The 17741-nt window shown below is 45.3% G+C and overlaps 1 protein-coding gene across 4 annotated transcripts in view; it reads left to right on the plus strand.

Annotated features, from left to right (window-relative positions):
• Positions 1 to 17741, plus strand: part of ABR (ABR activator of RhoGEF and GTPase) — a 217757-nt gene that overhangs the window by 119241 nt on the left and 80775 nt on the right. For all 4 annotated transcript variants that reach the window (XM_072138370.1, XM_072138371.1, XM_072138372.1 and 1 more), the window contains 2 exons: positions 2455 to 2640; positions 10739 to 10846. In XM_072138370.1, the coding sequence (XP_071994471.1) occupies positions 2455 to 2640; positions 10739 to 10846 (294 nt within the window). The remainder of the gene's footprint in view (positions 1 to 2454; positions 2641 to 10738; positions 10847 to 17741) is intronic.

Raw genomic sequence — 17741 nt, forward strand, 5'->3', positions numbered from 1 at the left:
CACAAAAAACTGTGCTGAAAAACCCTAACTCTGCTTACACTCAAGTCAAGAAAAAAACAATAAGTGTACTCATCCAGGCAGGCCACGCACTGGTGGGGAAAGGGGGGGGGCAGCCCATGTACGGGGGGGGGGGGGGCAGCAGGCTACGCACTGGGAGGGGGGGCGGCAGGCTACGCACTGGGGGGGGGGGGCAGGCCACGCACTGGGGGGGGGGGCGGCAGGCCACGCACTGGGGGGGGGGGGGCGATAGGCCACGCACTGGGGGGGGGGGGCGGCAGGCCACGCAATGGGGGGGGGGCAGGCCACGCACGGGGAAAGGGCGGCAGGCCACGCACTGGGGGGGGGGGGCGGCAGGCCACGCACTGGGGGGGGGGGGGCGGCAGGCCACGCACTGGGGGGGGGCGGCAGGCCACGCACTGGGGGGGGGGGCGGCAGGCCACGCACTGGGGGGGGGCGGCAGGCCACGCACTGGGGGGGGGGGCGGCAGGCCACGCACTGGGGGGGGGGGCGGCAGGCCACGCACTGGGGGGGCGGCAGGCCACGCACTGGGGGGGGCGGCAGGCCACGCACTGGGAGGGGGCGGCAGGCCACGCACTGGGAGGGGGCGGCAGGCCACGCACTGGGAGGGGGGCGGCAGGCCACGCACTGGGAGGGGGGCGGCAGGCCACGCACTGGGAGGGGGGCGGCAGGCCACGCACTGGGAGGGGGGCAGCAGGCCACGCACTGGGAGGGGGGGGGGCGGCAGGCCGCGCACTGGGAGGGGGGTGCTGAACCACCTCTTGGACATCTTTCTTTCTATATGGTGTTTTTTCCATATGAGGGGTAAGATAACAGCGGGAAGGGAAGAGGATTACTGGCACTTCTCACAATTGGAAACAAAACCATGAAATCCTTGCTAATATTCAAGGTTCAGCCTGTAATAGATTGTGTTCTCATTGGCGCTGTTGGGTAACGTATATAGTAAGAGTTATGGCTGGTTTCTAGATACAATGTCACAGTGAGTGTTATAGAAATACATTGTTATATATTCTATACTCTTGTATCATAAAGGTTAAAACTTTTAAAAGTCCATATTTGTAAAAGTTTTCTCCCTGTAACATAGCGTCACTTGTTGTTGACTTTTCACCTTGTCGCACTTACCCAGAGCCATTAATGGATCGCTATTGATGTGTTATGGCTTGTCAATAGAATTGGGTTTGACCAATGATCAGTGGAGATCTGACTCCTTAGCTCCTGACCTACATGTAACAGAGTTATCTGAAGGAAGGGCCACATAAAAGTTTATATCACCACCTGGTTTTACCGTATGAAGCTATTGGCAATGTATTATAAGGAAAGGAATGCGCTTTTAGTACTTATCTCAGTTTTTTTCTGGGTAATTTGGGAACGCTTATTTATTGTAATGAGCACAATGATGCGTCTAGGTTGCGCTTTAGCCCCTCATTTACATCTTGCAGAGGTGACGTCAATGACTGCGCACCAGGGAGGTCAGACGCACCTCGCACGCAGCATTATGCTAATTGGCAAATACTTCCTTTCCCTGCTAATGGCTTTATATGTCAGTACTATCTTCGTTCCCCCCGTATTCACTCTATTACCCTCCCTCTTCTCACACCCATTTCCATGTTTTCTCCTGTGCAGCCCCCATACTCTAGAACTCTAAAACAAAATTTCTCAGACTGTCCCCCAAATTCCAAATATTCAAATGTAACCTTAAAACCCATGTATTCAGGATCACTTATTTAGGATCACCTATGCCATGACTCTTCCATTTAGATTGTGAGTGCTCATAGGCAGGGTGCTCCTTCCGCTTGTTCCTGATGACTGTAGTTTTATATCTTTTATAGTTCCATTTGTTCTGGTCTTAAAGGGGCTTTACCAGGGCAAAAAAGGTATACATTTTGAATCCTTTAGTGATGTTTACACAATAAAGATCAATTTAACCCCTTATTTTACAATTTTACTCAGTTTTATTGCTGTTTAAGCTCCTATAACTCGTGATGGTCAGTGCAAAAATGGAGGGTGGGATGGGGACTCTCTAAGCAGACACTTCGTGATTCCTCTGTGCTATGAGATGCCATGTGCTGACAATGTGTTTAGATTATCAGGGTACAGGGTTTATCTACACTTTCTAGTATCTGACACAGGGAAAACGAGAGATGAGACAGATCAGAGTTCAGATCGATGACACTCTCAGCTCTGCTAACTGACCTATAACACACACAGAGTGCACTCTGCTATGTCTCCTTCCCCTGGATAAAGACCTCATCTGCCTGTAGCTTGTAGACTAAGTCTGCTGCTTTAAAAATCTAAACCGTCTGAATGGGAACTGAGGACGTGCACTTATTCCTTTTTAGTTCATTGCCCATTTGTTCTTTTCACAGGTTTTTTTTTTTTTTTAAAAATCTGTGCCGAGTAAATGACCTTTAATTCTTGGTTTTTCTTTTCTTACAGCCAATGAAGCCACTGAAAGCCACTGCCACCACCTCGCAGCCAGTTCTAACCATGCAGCAAATAGATGCCATATTTTACAAGGTCCAGGATATTTTTGAGATCCACAAGGACTTCTACGACAACCTCTGTCCTTGTGTGCAAGAATGGGATAACAAGACGACCGTAGGACACCTATTCCAAAAACTGGTAAGACAAGAAGCTGAAGCAGTAGCTCGCTTATTCATCCCCATACGCTATTTGGGACTCAAATAATGGTTCAAAGAATACAAAAATAGCTCTCATTGATCATGGTGTAAAATAGCTCATCAATACTTAATGCCTTAGTTTCTTGGGATGGAATAATTGCAGAATGTGCCGTGAATAGGCTGTTTCATCCATCAGCCGGGTCTGAGTATTGATGTCATGTTACCTGTATTTATCATGCTGTGTACATAATGGTAGATTGGCCATTGATTTAATGGTGTATTCCCAGAATAAAACATTGACGGGCTATTGTTAGGATAGGATTGGATGTGTTTCCAGGGGGTAAACCCATTCTCTGTCACTCTCCTTGCAGCCAGGTCTTTATATTGTGATTCCCTGTTTGTGATGGTTGGAGCACATACCTAGTGCTGAGGTAGGTCAGCTGCCAGAAGGGGAAGGATTCAGCCCCTATCTGTGGCCATAGCATTATGAATGATTAGTAACATGAAGGGGGGCATTTGGAAGTAAGAAACGGCCAACACATTGACCATCTACGGCTCAGTTTAGAGCTGTGTTTAGACCTCCGTTATCTACCAAATCCCTTAATACTTCCTTTACTTGAACGGAAATTGGATAGAAGCTGCAGAAACCTAACGTAAGAGGTGCAAACGGACACTAACGGAAGTCATCAAAAGTCCATTAAAAACATGAGTCTTCTGTTATGGACAGAAGATAACGGAGGTCCATACGCAGGTGTGAAAAGAACCCTTCCGCAAATGTAGACACAGTGTCCTCATTAGGACACTCGAGTGAATGAGAGTGAATGGGGTGGTGTACAGGTGCGTTGTCAGTAACAAAACATCTAGCAAGTGTGACAGAGGGAGCAGGTTCCTTCTGTTACCCATCAGCACCCTGCTACGTGATCACAGGGAATGATGCTTGATCGTAAAATTGTTAAGCTACATTATATAACCATTTTATGAAATCTAAAAAGCGAAAAAGCCAAAGAACCCTACTGACTATGTTGGACTCCATTTTAAATCTAAAAAAATTGAAAATCTTTAAATAATCCCTGTCTTCAAAAATTGTCTTGCATCTTTAGCAGCAAAGAGTTTCTACCTCCAAACCTTGTCCCTCAATAAAAGAAAGCTTTGAAATCAGAAACATTAAAAAAAACAATAATAATGTTGTGGCTCTTGTAATAAGATAATGGTAAAATGACTTGGATGTGAGGCCCAAAATAATAGGCGGTCCCCGACTTAAGAACACCCGACTTACAGACGACCCCTAGTTACAAGCGGACCAATTTTGGCTGGGGTTACAATTATAAAGTATACCATTACGACTTACATACAAATTCAACTTAAGAACAAACCTGCAGAAGCTATCTTGTACGTGACCCGGGGACTGCCTGTATGCTACTTAAGGGGACATTTACCTCCTCCACCATACGATGTGAATCTTGTTGTAGGGCAATTAAACATGATTTCCAACATACCTTTATTATTTTGGTGCATTATGCAGTTTCTGTGATATTCCCGTTTTGATATGCTAATGAGGCAGTTGGTGCAAACGGGGTATGTCCTTAGCACCCAGAGCACCCATATACCTGTGTGGACTACTCCCATTTTCATCAGATAAGTAGCAGATTTGTCTTGTGAGAATCATGGGGGCAAAACTGGAAGAAGGGGTAAGTGGTCTGGGAATGAACAGCAGTGCTGCTGGTGCCAAGGTCTTCGTACACCAACTGTCTTATTAGTATATGGATTAAACTCTATGGGGCACATTTACTAAGGGTCCAAACGCCGCATTTTCGTCGTGTTTCACAATTTTTTTTCCTTTTAGACCTGAATTGCCCTGGGTTTTTTCGGGCACGCGATAGGATTGTGTGGCATCGGCGCCGGCTTGCATGCGACACAAATCGGGGGGAACTGGACTTAAGACAACCCGACTAATTCGGACAAACAGGGGAATTTAAAAAGCAAGTTGTGTCGCAAGACCAGCACTCACATGCATCGGGAAGAAGAAGGTGAACTCCGGCGGACCTCAGCGGGGGAAGCGACAGATGCGGGAAATTGGACGCACGATCTTAGTTAATCGTGGCAGACCCGAATCCTCGTCGGACAAAGCACGGCAGGGATCACTACGGGATGGGCAAGTAAATGTGCCCCTATATGTTTTCTTAAAGCTACGTTTTTTATTTTTTTTTGTGCTACAGTCATATACATAGACACACACTCACCGGCCACTTTATTAGGTACACCATGCTAGTAACGGGTTGGACCCCCTTTTGCCTTCAGAACTGCCTCAGTTCTTCGTGGCATAGATTCAACAAGGTACTGGAAGCATTCCTCAGAGATTTTGGTCCATATTGACATGATGGCATCACACAGTTGCCGCAGATTTGTCGGCTGCACATCCATGATGCGAATCTCTCGTTCCACCACATCCCAAAGATGCTCTATTGGATTGAGATCTGGGGACTGTGGAGGCCATTTGAGTACAGTGACCTCATTGTCATGTTCAAGAAACCAGTCTGAGATGATTCCAGCTTTATGACATGGCGCATTATCCTGCTGAAAGTAGCCATCAGATGTTGGGTACATTGTGGTCATAAAGGGATGGACATGGTCAGCAACAATACTCAGGTAGGCTGTGGCGTTGCAACGATGCTCAATTGGTACCAAGGGGCCCAAAGAGTGCCAAGAAAATATTCCCCACACCATGACACCACCACCACCAGCCTGAACCGTTGATACAAGGCAGGATGGATCCATGCTTTCATGTTGTTGACGCCAAATTCTGACCCTACCATCCGAATGTCGCAGCAGAAATCGAGACTCATCAGACCAGGCAACGTTTTTCCAATCTTCTACTGTCCAATTTCGATGAGCTTGTGCAAATTGTAGCCTCAGTTTCTTGTTCTTAGCTGAAAGGAGTGGCACCCGGTGTGGTCTTCTGCTGCTGTAGCCCATCTGCCTCAAAGTTCGACGTACTGTGCGTTCAGAGATGCTCTTCTGCCTACCTTGGATGTAACGGGTGGCGATTTGAGTCACTGTTGCCTTTCTATCAGTTCAAACCAGTCTGCCCATTCTCCTCTGACCTCAACAAGGCATTTCCGCCCACAGAACTGCCGCTCACTGGATGTTTTTTCTTTTTCGGACCATTCTCTGTAAACCCTAGAGATGGTTGTGCGTGAAAATCCCAGTAGATCAGCAGTTTCTGAAATACTCAGACCAGCCCTTCTGGCACCAACAACCATGCCACGTTCAAAGGCACTCAAATCACCTTTCTTCCCCATACTGATGCTCGGTTTGAACTGCAGGAGATTGTCTTGACCATGTCTACATGCCTAAATGCACTGAGTTGCCGCCATGTGATTGGCTAATTAGAAATTAAGTGTTAACGAGCAGTTGGACAGGTGTACCTAATAAAGTGGCCGTTGAGTGTATACTGGTAGATGTAGGGGGTTTTTTTGCTTCTATTTGCACAGTGTATGTTGTATACTGTGGAAAATGCTTGATGGAAGGCAAACTACGTATTCCATCCTTCTCCCTCCTGCTGAGCATCCACACCAGCCTGCGCTGAGCATGCACTCAGGGAGGTCTGCAGTAATGTCACTGTCCATGTAAGGACAGTGACATCACTGGGGGAAACACCCTGAACATCACTAGCAGGCCAATCGTAGGCTGCTGCTGATTTTCACTCCTCTGCCTGCTTCAGTGCGACTGGGAGGAACAGAAGGACATATCCCAATGTCTGTGCGTACGATTCTTGCCAGCCCTCCATTTAGTATTGGATCATAACGCAGGTGGTCCAGGCGGCAGCCCTTCCCTTATAAAGAGAAGGGCTCTTCATACACATTTACACAAACCATTTCAAAAACTTTGAACCGAAGATTAAAATCCGGCAGAAGGGACACATCCTCCATTCCCCAAGAAGCTTGATTCTAGTACCAGAAGTGAAGTGAATTCCAGACTTGTAGGGGCTATAATATTCATACGGCCCAGGGCCCATGGCAGTCTTAGTCTGGACATGTCAGTATTATAGCCTTACAACGGAGAGTAGTATCGTGGTGTGAATATAACCTTAATGGAAATCTACCATTTGCTTTTATGCATTATAATGCAAACATACCTTGCTGTAGCTACAGTGATGCAGAAACACATCTTGTTTAATCCCTGAGTGGTTTTGCTGTAAAAACAATTATAAAATTATGACAATGAGGCTCTGTCGCTCCTGCGGCTGCACCGACGCTTCTCCTCACCCTAATTGTGCACTGCTCCAGAGAAAGCTGTATTCACCGTGTTGTCCCTGAAAGGCAGAATTAATCAATCGCTGCACCATCCCCTAGCTGCTGTGTCTTAGTTATCCAGCTCAGGTTGTCTGGACAGTTCAGGAAGCTCCGTGTAATGTGTTTATGTACGACAGGCAGTCTGCACCCAGCTTTCCCAAGGTTGAATTTTATAATAGTTTTTTGAGCAAATCCACAGGAATTGAACAAGATATGTTTCTGCATCAGTGTCACTACAGCATTCTCAAGGTGTGTTTGGTTCACAATGCATAAAAACAAATGGTGGGTTTCCTTTAAATGTTAGTGCTGTAAAATTATTCAAAAATATGTTATGTAACTTTTTTGTTTATCTTCTATTAAACAGATTTTTAATGAAACTCTCAGATCGTAGCCAATGCTGCTTCACCTCCCTGCCACGCGTGCCTTTACATAACTGCTAGATTTTTACGCAGTTATGTAGACGTGCAGGAGCAGCTTGATATTTTTTTATATCTACCGTCTTATTTCACAGGGATATGTTTTTACAAGGCGTTAACAGGTCTAACAAATCTCGAGGAGCATCAGTCACACCGAGCGGCTGTTACTTGGCAACCGTGACGTTGCCTAAATTAATGACTTTTAAGGATGCAGCATATTTATAATTTCCCAAGAGGAGATAAAGAGCAAACACAAGAGCGGTTCAGTGTTAGATTAGTGTAGTAATTATCTGAAATCATTACGTTACTCCATGGCCAGGTGCAGGCATTGCTTCACGGACCCCCTGATACCCCCCACCATAAAAGTGATGGGATTATGGAATTGGGACAATAATTTGCTTTATTAAATGTTGCTGTAAATATTAGTCAATTATAGAAATGAATAATGAAAATGTGATTTCCCACTGGGCAATTTTACTGCCAGATCTCACCCTGCCCAGAAAATAAAATAGGTGCTCCCCATATAATAATAATAATCAATAATTTTTTATTTTATAGAGCTCCTACAGATTACGCAGCGCTGCACAAAGCATGTTAACCCCTTTACGCCGCAGCCCTTTTTCGTTTTTGCTATTTCATTTTCCACTCCCCACCTTCAAAAATCTGTAACTTTTTTTATTTTTCCATGCACACAGCTGTGTGATGGCTTATTTTCTGCGTAAAAAATTACACTTCAAAATGTTGGTATTTAATATTCCATGCCATGTACTCGGAAGCGGGAAACAAATTCCAAATGCAGTGAAATTGGTAAAAAAAAAACGCATTTGTGCCTTATTCTTGTGGGCTTGGATTTTACGGATTTCACTGTGCGCCCCAAATGACAGGTCTACTTTATTCTTTGGGTCGGTACGATTATGGGGATAACAAATTTGTATAGGTTTTATAATGTTTTCATACATTTAAAAAAATTAAAACCTCCTGTACAAATTTTTTTGGGGGGATTTTGCCATCTTCTGGCGCTAATAACTTTTTTATACTCTGGTGTAGAAGCTGTGGGTGGTGTCGTTTTTTGCGGATTTTGATGACGTTTACAATGTTATCATTTTTAAGACTGTGCGACCTTTTGATCACTTTTTATAGAATTTTTTTTTTTTTTAAATGGCAAAAAAGTGCCATTTTTGACTTTGGGCGCGATTTTCAGTTACAGGGTTAAACGCAGTGAAAAACCGATATATTTTGATAGATCGGGTATTTTCGGACAAGGTGATACTTAATGTGTTTATGATTTTTACTGTTTCTTTATATTTATATCAGTTCTAGGGAAAGGGGGGTGATTTGAGTTTTTATAAAAATATTATATATTTTTTTAAACTTTTTTTTTTTTTTTATTTATACTGTTTTTCAGACTCCCTAGGGTACTTTAACCCTAGGTTGCCTGATCGATCCTGTCATATACTGCCATACTACAGTATGGCAGTATATGAGGATTTTACTCCTCATACATTACAATGTGCTGATGGCACATTGTAATGAATAGGGTAACCCAAAGTATCCTCGGGTTTCGTGAGTCCCGAGGCTACCATGGCGACAGATCGCTGCTCTCCGATGACGTCACGGGGAGCGACGATCCTCGGAAAGATGTCGGTAAGGGGTTAAATTGTTCCCTGTCCCCGTGGGGCTCACAATCTTAACAACCTAACAGTATGTTTTGGAGTGTAGGAGGAAACCTGAGGACCCAGAGGAAACCCACACATATTACATCCCATATGCAGAATACAAGACAAAATTTTGTGTTTCATGTAACATGAATGTGGTATGCCATATGATTGCTCCCATGGCCTATTAAAGTTAAAAAAAAAAAAAAAAAAAAAAAAGAACCTATACAGGAATTTGGTCTCTTGCACTACAATAGAGATAAACCTATTTTAATGCAAGGTCCTCCCACAGTGTCCCGGTACAATTAACTAATTGATTTACCTTTTGATATTTTGAATTGTGGGAGGAAAACCCACCTAAACATGGGTAGCACCCAGCTATGATGTTGGTCACTTTCCGATTTAGTACCCCTGTGTTGCACACAACAATGACCACAGAGCCACCTCCTATAACACATGAATTTTCTTTTGGCTAATATTTAGGGCAACCTGGCTCCACAATGCAGATGTATTTGTGTCCTCCCACAATGAATGACTTTCCATTTAAAGAAATCATGGAAACCATGCAAATACATTGTGATCAGCAGCCAGCTTCTTATAGAGCAGCAAAAGCTCAGCTCTTTGTACATACTGTTCTATTTCTAGACAGGATGTTATAAAGCAGGAGGAGCTGAGCAAGTGTGAAATCTGCAACACTGTGCAAAATCTGCTTATATACTCCTGCTTTATAACGTGCTGCTTGTAGACAGGACACCATGTCCAATTCTCTCAACTCCTCCTGTTCTATAACATGCTGCCAGCAGACAGGACACTATGTCCAATCTTCTCAGCCCCTCCTGTTCTATAACATGCTGCACTGTAGATAGGAAGCTATGAACAATCTGCTTGGCTCCTACTGACTAATTCCTATACCATTTGGTGAAGGGTTTGGGGAAAATGCAGATATACCTGCCCATATATAATGATGGCTAGCCTCCTGTGCCCCCATACAGAGAGAGATCCGCTCCATATACAGGCAGTCCCAGGGTTACATACAAGATAGGTTCTGCAAGTTTGTTCTTAAGTTGAATTTGTATGTAAGTCGGAACTGTATAGTTTATTATTGTAGAGCCAGGCAAAATTTTTTGGGTCTGCATGTCTATTGGATTTTAAAAATGTTGTCATAAGAACCAGGATTAACAATAAAGCTTCATTACAGACACCTGTGATTGTTATAGCTGTTTATTGTAGCCTAGGACTAACGTACAGCAAATTACCAAAATCTAGAGGTCCGCTTGTAACCAGGGGACGTCTGTAAGACGGGACCGCCTGTATACGCTTATATATCGCAGAGCTCAGCCTCTCTGCCTCGGTCAGATATGGCACAGACGTCGCCTCTCGGGTTCCCTTTCAGCAGTTCTTATGTGGTTTATGTGCTAACCTTTAGTTTACTCTGTGTTGTTGCTATGTATATAACTATAGGTAGTTAATCATCTCCGCTCTCTAGTATTATAACGCTGTGTTGTGACTTTTACACTCCATGTGTATTTCTTAGGATATTACTGGTAGTTCGGCCTTGTGTGTGCCGGTACCACATTATCGTTCTATCATGTCGTCATGGAAACCGCTCTGGGCATCGTTCTAAGCTAAATTGATGGCTTCCTACCTATATAGCGGAGGCAATATATATTCTGTAACCAAACTGTTATAACTTTCTTCATGACCTTCGGTTTCTTCTTTTTTGTGTTTTTTCTCAGGCCAGTCAGCTGGGGGTGTATAAAGCCTTTGTGGATAACTACAAGTGTGCCCTGGAGACCGCCTTGAAGTGCAGCCAGTGTAATAACCAGTTTAATAAAATCTCTGAGGTAAGGACGGGCATGGATATCCGGTCACTTCTTATCTTCCTGATGCACCTGTTCTTCCCTTCTGCTAGTATTACCGTGCATTTTGATGCAGCTCTAGCGTACATACGAGAAAGGGTCCTAAAATAAGAGACTGAAGCCTTAAAGGGACCATTGTCACCAGATTTTACACCATTAAACTAGCAGCCCCCTGAGGAAGGGTATGACATGTCCTTTTCTCTTCTATGTGACATCTCATTCACCGATAAAGCAAATCTCCTCTATAGTCATGTGATAACAGGCAGAGAACAGTCATATTTTGCTTGAGGGTGACTTACCTTAGACACCTATGTCTTAGATGATGTCACAGCTTATCTCCTCCCTCTCCCTGTACAATGACCTCTATATAGATAACACTGACCCATCATTACATCACTACTGACAATAGATGATGTCACAGCTTATCTCCTCCTCCTCCCTGTACAATGACCTCTATATAGAGAACACTGACCCATCATTATATCACTACTGACAATAGATGATGTCACAGCTTATCTCCTCCCCCTCCTGTACAATGACCTCTATATAGAGAACACTGACCCATCATTACATCACTACTGACAATAGATGATGTCACAGCTTATCTCCTCCTCCTCCCTGTACAATGACCTCTATATAGATAACACTGACCCATCATTATATCACTACTGACAATAGATGATGTCACAGCTTATCTCCTCCCTCTCCCTGTACAGTGACCTCTATATAGAGACCACTGACCCATCATTACGTCACTACTGACAATAGATGTCACAGCTTATCTCCTCCCTCTCCCTGTACAATGACCTCTATATAGATAACACTGACCCATCATTACATCACTACTGACAATAGATGATGTCACAGCTTATCTCCTCCCCCTCCCTGTACAATGACCTATATAAAGAGAACACTGACCCATCATTACATCACTACTGACAATAGATGATGTCACAGCTTATCTCCTCCTCCCTGTACAATGACCTCTATATAGATAACACTGACCCATCATTACATAACTACTGACAATAGATGATGTCACAGCTTATCTCCTCCTCCCTGTACAATGACCTCTATATAGATAACACTGACCCATCATTACATCACTACTGACAATAGATGATGTCACAGCTTATCTCCTCCTCCCTGTACAATGACCTCTATGTAGATAACACCCTTTACAAATGTCATATTGTAAGCAGTGTTATACTGAGGCCACTATTTAAGATTTTTTTTTTACAGCAACAACACTATTCGGCAGAATCTATGTTGTGCCTTTGCTTTACATTTGTAGTGTCTCGCTGCTCTTAGCTATCACCCATCTTTACATCCATCTTCACATACTGTTGGCTTCAGTAACTGCTTAGCATTATATTTCCTCAGCTTTTGCCAAGAAATTTCCATGTTTCCAGAATTCTAAACCAAGGACACTGACATACTGCTCTGTGCACTCTCTGGCAGAATCTGCTTTTGTTTTTGTTTCTTATGTCCTGTTTTTTTTTAAGCCTTTTAATATTATGCAAATGGTTCCATAGAACCAAAGAAGAGTAGAGAGGGGCACACACCAGCATGTAACTGCGCTTGGTTTACAATCCTTCATCCTGGTGGTAGATTTCCTTTAAATGCATTTTTATTTTGTAATCTTTTATGGCCTTTTTTTTCTTTGAACATAAATTTTATAGTGGCAAACGGAAGCATAGTTGTTGCCTCAGTCTGACCACTAGACGTCACATCCGGCAAAAAGAATTACTTATTTTTAGAGACTCTGTCACCAGAGTTTACCCCATTAAACTAACATCCTCGATGTGCTTCTAGAATTCGCTCTCCCCCATTCACCTATAAAAAAAAAAAATCAACTTTAAAATCGTATGCAAATGCAATGAGAAGAATCATATTTGCCTGATATGAGTCTGTTTTAGAGACTGCAGGGGGAGTGTCACCTCTATCTTAGGTTCTATTGCACCTATAACTGTACAATGGTTGCCATATTAAAGGCAACCTACCACCATGATTCTACCTATAAAGGTAGAACGGGTGGTAGGTGGATGAATGGGATGTGAGGATAGCCCTTTTTTGGCATCTTTTAGAGAACTTTAATCCGCTGATATGTAAATTTTTTTCAGCGGCTACTGGGGCGTGGAGTAGGCGGACATGAGGCTACAAGTCGCGGCTACTCCACGTCCCAGTAGCCTCTCTTCTCCTCCTACCATTTCATCTTTGGCGCACAGCTACTCGTAGCTGCGCGCTCTCGTCCGACTACCCAGCTTTCTGCGCATGCGCAAAACGCAGGCCTGCGGCTGCGCGGCCACAGCTCCGAGGGTCGGAGCTACTGCGCAGAACGCCGCAGATGCCGGATACTCGGGCGAGGGCGCGCAGCTACGAGGAGCTGCGTGCTGAAGATGAAATGGTAGGAGGAGAAAAGAGGCTACTGGGGCGTGGAGTAGCTGCGACTTGTAGCCTCATATCCGCCTACTCCACGCCGCACTAGCCGCTTAAAAAAATTTACATATCAGCGGATTAAAGTTTTCTAGAAGATGGCGAGGACGTGAGGATTAGCCCAAAAAAGGTCTATCCTCACGTCCCATTCATCCACCTACCACTTTATAGGTAGAATTGTGGTGGTAGATGAGAATCACATCTTTTAGACGGCATCAAATTTGTGGTTCGATACTATCGAACCAAATATAGAGATGTCTGAAGTTATGCTCCCCCTCCAGCCTCTTAAAGTGAATCCTCTCAGGTAATAAATTACTCTTCTCATCTAGTTTGCATACGGTGTGTCTTTGGAGGAGATTTTTGTACAGGTAAACCAGCGAGGTGTCCCATAAAAAAGGGAATTCTTGAAAGTACCTTTCATTTAATACCTGTGGGTTCTGGTGACAGTGATTACATCATCCCCTTAAGTTCATGGGTCGGGCTTCCATGCAATTGTCACTAACTTGAAAATAACATCACCATGCAGGGTTTTACCTGAAAATGAACATCAGAGCCCCAGCTCTTTCCCTATAATTTCACACAGCCCTGTGTAAAAGCTATATTGATTGCCAGGCCACCCTCTGCCATTAGGCCTATTAATTTTTTTGGTGGATTTGTGTATAAGAACATCCCACACTTTGTATAGTGTGATGCTGGATGACGCCTAGAGGTTATAACATACAGTGACCATAGAATAAAGATACAATGTCTACAATACCAGAGCTCCTCGTGTAAGGAGATACTGCAGCTTCAAAGTGCTTACACCTTGTACAACTATTTATCTGTGGATAAAGCACCTATAAAAACTATCTTTTTATTATCATTTATGCCTAAAATCCTTGGCTTTGTGAAATTTCATCCATCATGGAAGCAAGGAGTTGTAACTAAGTGTAGCAATTCCAGGCCATTACACACAGCAATAAGGGTAAGTGAAGGTTACTGTCCGCGCTGCTCCGGTATCACACAACACCCTGGAGTGCTCTACAGACTCTTCTTCCTTGGGTTAGGTTACAGACAGCACCATTCTTTTCTGCTTTTAACCCCCCTTTTTTATGCCTTTGACATGTTTCTGCATAGAGTCAGCAAATCCTGTTGACAGGCAGCCATATTCAATAAAGACAATGAGGCAAATAGAATAAGGCTTTTTTAAAGGGACCATGTCACCAAATTTCCCCCCCGTTAAACTACTAGACCCCTCAGGTAGAGTATGAAATGATGGAATGTTCTTTCTAAATGTCACTCTTATGTGAGATCTCACCCGTTCAACTATAAAAAACAAACAAACAACCCCCAAAGTCATGTTGAAGTTAGACAATACTTTTTTTGCCAGTTATGAGTCACATATTTTGCCAGACACGTGCCGAGAAGAGCCCCTTTTTGCCAGACACGAGCCGAGAAGAGCCCCTTTTTGCCAGACACGAGCCGAGAAGAGCCCCTTTTTGCCAGACACGAGCCGAGAAGAGCCCCTTTTTGCCAGACACGAGCCGAGAAGAGTCCCTTTCTGCCAGACACGAGCCGAGAAGAGTCCCTTTCTGCCAGACACGAGCCGAGAAGAGTCCCTTTCTGCCAGACACGAGCCGAGAAGAGTCCCTTTCTGCCAGACACGAGCCGAGAAGAGTCCCTTTCTGCCAGACACGAGCCGAGAAGAGTCCCTTTCTGCCAGACACGAGCCGAGAAGAGTCCCTTTCTGCCAGACACGAGCCGAGAAGAGTCCCTTTCTGCCAGACACGAGCCGAGAAGAGTCCCTTTCTGCCAGACACGAGCCGAGAAGAGTCCCTTTCTGCCAGACACGAGCCGAGAAGAGTCCCTTTCTGCCAGACACGAGCCGAGAAGAGTCCCTTTCTGCCAGACACGAGCCGAGAAGAGTCCCTTTCTGCCAGACACGAGCCGAGAAGAGTCCCTTTCTGCCAGACACGAGCCGAGAAGAGTCCCTTTCTGCCAGACACGAGCCGAGAAGAGTCCCTTTCTGCCAGACACGAGCCGAGAAGAGTCCCTTTCTGCCAGACACGAGCCGAGAAGAGTCCCTTTCTGCCAGACACGAGCCGAGAAGAGTCCCTTTCTGCCAGACACGAGCCGAGAAGAGTCCCTTTCTGCCAGACACGAGCCGAGAAGAGTCCCTTTCTGCCAGACACGAGCCGAGAAGAGTCCCTTTCTGCCAGACACGAGCCGAGAAGAGTCCCTTTCTGCCAGACACGAGCCGAGAAGAGTCCCTTTCTGCCAGACACGAGCCGAGAAGAGTCCCTTTCTGCCAGACACGAGCCGAGAAGAGTCCCTTTCTGCCAGACACGAGCCGAGAAGAGTCCCTTTCTGCCAGACACGAGCCGAGAAGAGTCCCTTTCTGCCAGACACGAGCCGAGAAGAGTCCCTTTCTGCCAGACACGAGCCGAGAAGAGTCCCTTTCTGCCAGACACGAGCCGAGAAGAGTCCCTTTCTGCCAGACACGAGCCGAGAAGAGTCCCTTTCTGCCAGACACGAGCCGAGAAGAGTCCCTTTCTGCCAGACACGAGCCGAGAAGAGTCCCTTTCTGCCAGACACGAGCCGAGAAGAGTCCCTTTCTGCCAGACACGAGCCGAGAAGAGTCCCTTTCTGCCAGACACGAGCCGAGAAGAGTCCCTTTCTGCCAGACACGAGCCGAGAAGAGTCCCTTTCTGCCAGACACGAGCCGAGAAGAGTCCCTTTCTGCCAGACACGAGCCGAGAAGAGTCCCTTTCTGCCAGACACGAGCCGAGAAGAGTCCCTTTCTGCCAGACACGAGCCGAGAAGAGTCCCTTTCTGCCAGACACGAGCCGAGAAGAGTCCCTTTCTGCCAGACACGAGCCGAGAAGAGTCCCTTTCTGCCAGACACGAGCCGAGAAGAGTCCCTTTCTGCCAGACACGAGCCGAGAAGAGTCCCTTTCTGCCAGACACGAGCCGAGAAGAGTCCCTTTCTGCCAGACACGAGCCGAGAAGAGTCCCTTTCTGCCAGACACGAGCCGAGAAGAGTCCCTTTCTGCCAGACACGAGCCGAGAAGAGTCCCTTTCTGCCAGACACGAGCCGAGAAGAGTCCCTTTCTGCCAGACACGAGCCGAGAAGAGTCCCTTTCCGCCAGACACGAGCCGAGAAGAGTCCCTTTCCGCCAGACACGAGCCGAGAAGAGTCCCTTTCCGCCAGACACGAGCCGAGAAGAGTCCCTTTCTGCCAGACACGAGCCGAGAAGAGTCCCTTTCTGCCAGACACGAGCCGAGAAGAGTCCCTTTCTGCCAGACACGAGCCGAGAAGAGTCCCTTTCTGCCAGACACGAGCCGAGAAGAGTCCCTTTCTGCCAGACACGAGCCGAGAAGAGTCCCTTTCTGCCAGACACGAGCCACTTTTAGAGGCTACAGGTAATGCCTCTAGATGCATCTGTGAGGCAGCACAGCCACCGGGCAAAACCAGTTTTGAGGAAAAACCTAAAAGTTTGCAGGTTTTTAAGAAGTGCGCCCACTTTGCTGGCAACACTCTAAACCTATCCACGCCCACGTGGTGTGATTAGTGTGGTCGCAATAAGAATCGCAAATTAATGCAGTGCACAAGAATATGCAATTATTTCAGTGTTTCTATGGCAGAAAACTGGTGTAAAAGCACTGATAAATCTCCCCCATGGAGTCATATTAAAGAGAAGAATCTGATCTTTTACATCACATCAGGCTTGTGGTTTTATGAGCTACAGAACTGGTTAACAGGCAGTTAAAGAAAAGGGCAGGGACTATGCGGGACACATCATGGAAGTTCTCCAATTTACTGGAACTGCCAGACAAGGACATTGTTTTCCCCAAGTGAAGTTGTAGGGACATGAAGGACGGCGCAGGGCGTTCCTGCCCTGCGCCTGTGCACTCACTACATCCAGTGGACTGTTAAAGTGGGACCTAGCGTAGAGGTGCACACCTATCCGTCGAATACTGCGAAATCTGGAGACCCTGCCGCACAAAACATATATTCATGTATCTGCAGCTTACATTCCCAAATATGTCTAACTGACAGTATCTCAGGTTCTCACAAAGCCAAGCAACGCAAGCCTGATTCCATTTAAAAGATGACTCCCCTTTAAAATGACACCAATAGCGAGGTTCCAGGTACTATCGAGTGCATGAAAGACACAATCTGAAGTGACTCTCCCCACTTCAAAAATGACACACTTTTTTTTTTTTTTTTTTTTTTGGAGGTATAGAGACGAGATTTAACATAAAAGAGGGAATTCTAGAACTGATGTTTCATTCTGCGGGTAGTGTAAAATCTGGTGACACAAGGGTGACAATTTTCTGTCTTGCAAGCATTGAAATAATCGCAGTTCTAGGCCATGCAATTCCTTACAGAGGATATATAGTAGTATTGTAATATATTTTTTAATTCAATAAAAACACAAAATTGATCAAACTATTTATCATG

The sequence above is a fragment of the Engystomops pustulosus genome, chromosome 2, assembly GCF_040894005.1.
Source record: "Engystomops pustulosus chromosome 2, aEngPut4.maternal, whole genome shotgun sequence".
NCBI classification, from domain to species: domain Eukaryota; kingdom Metazoa; phylum Chordata; class Amphibia; order Anura; family Leptodactylidae; genus Engystomops; species Engystomops pustulosus.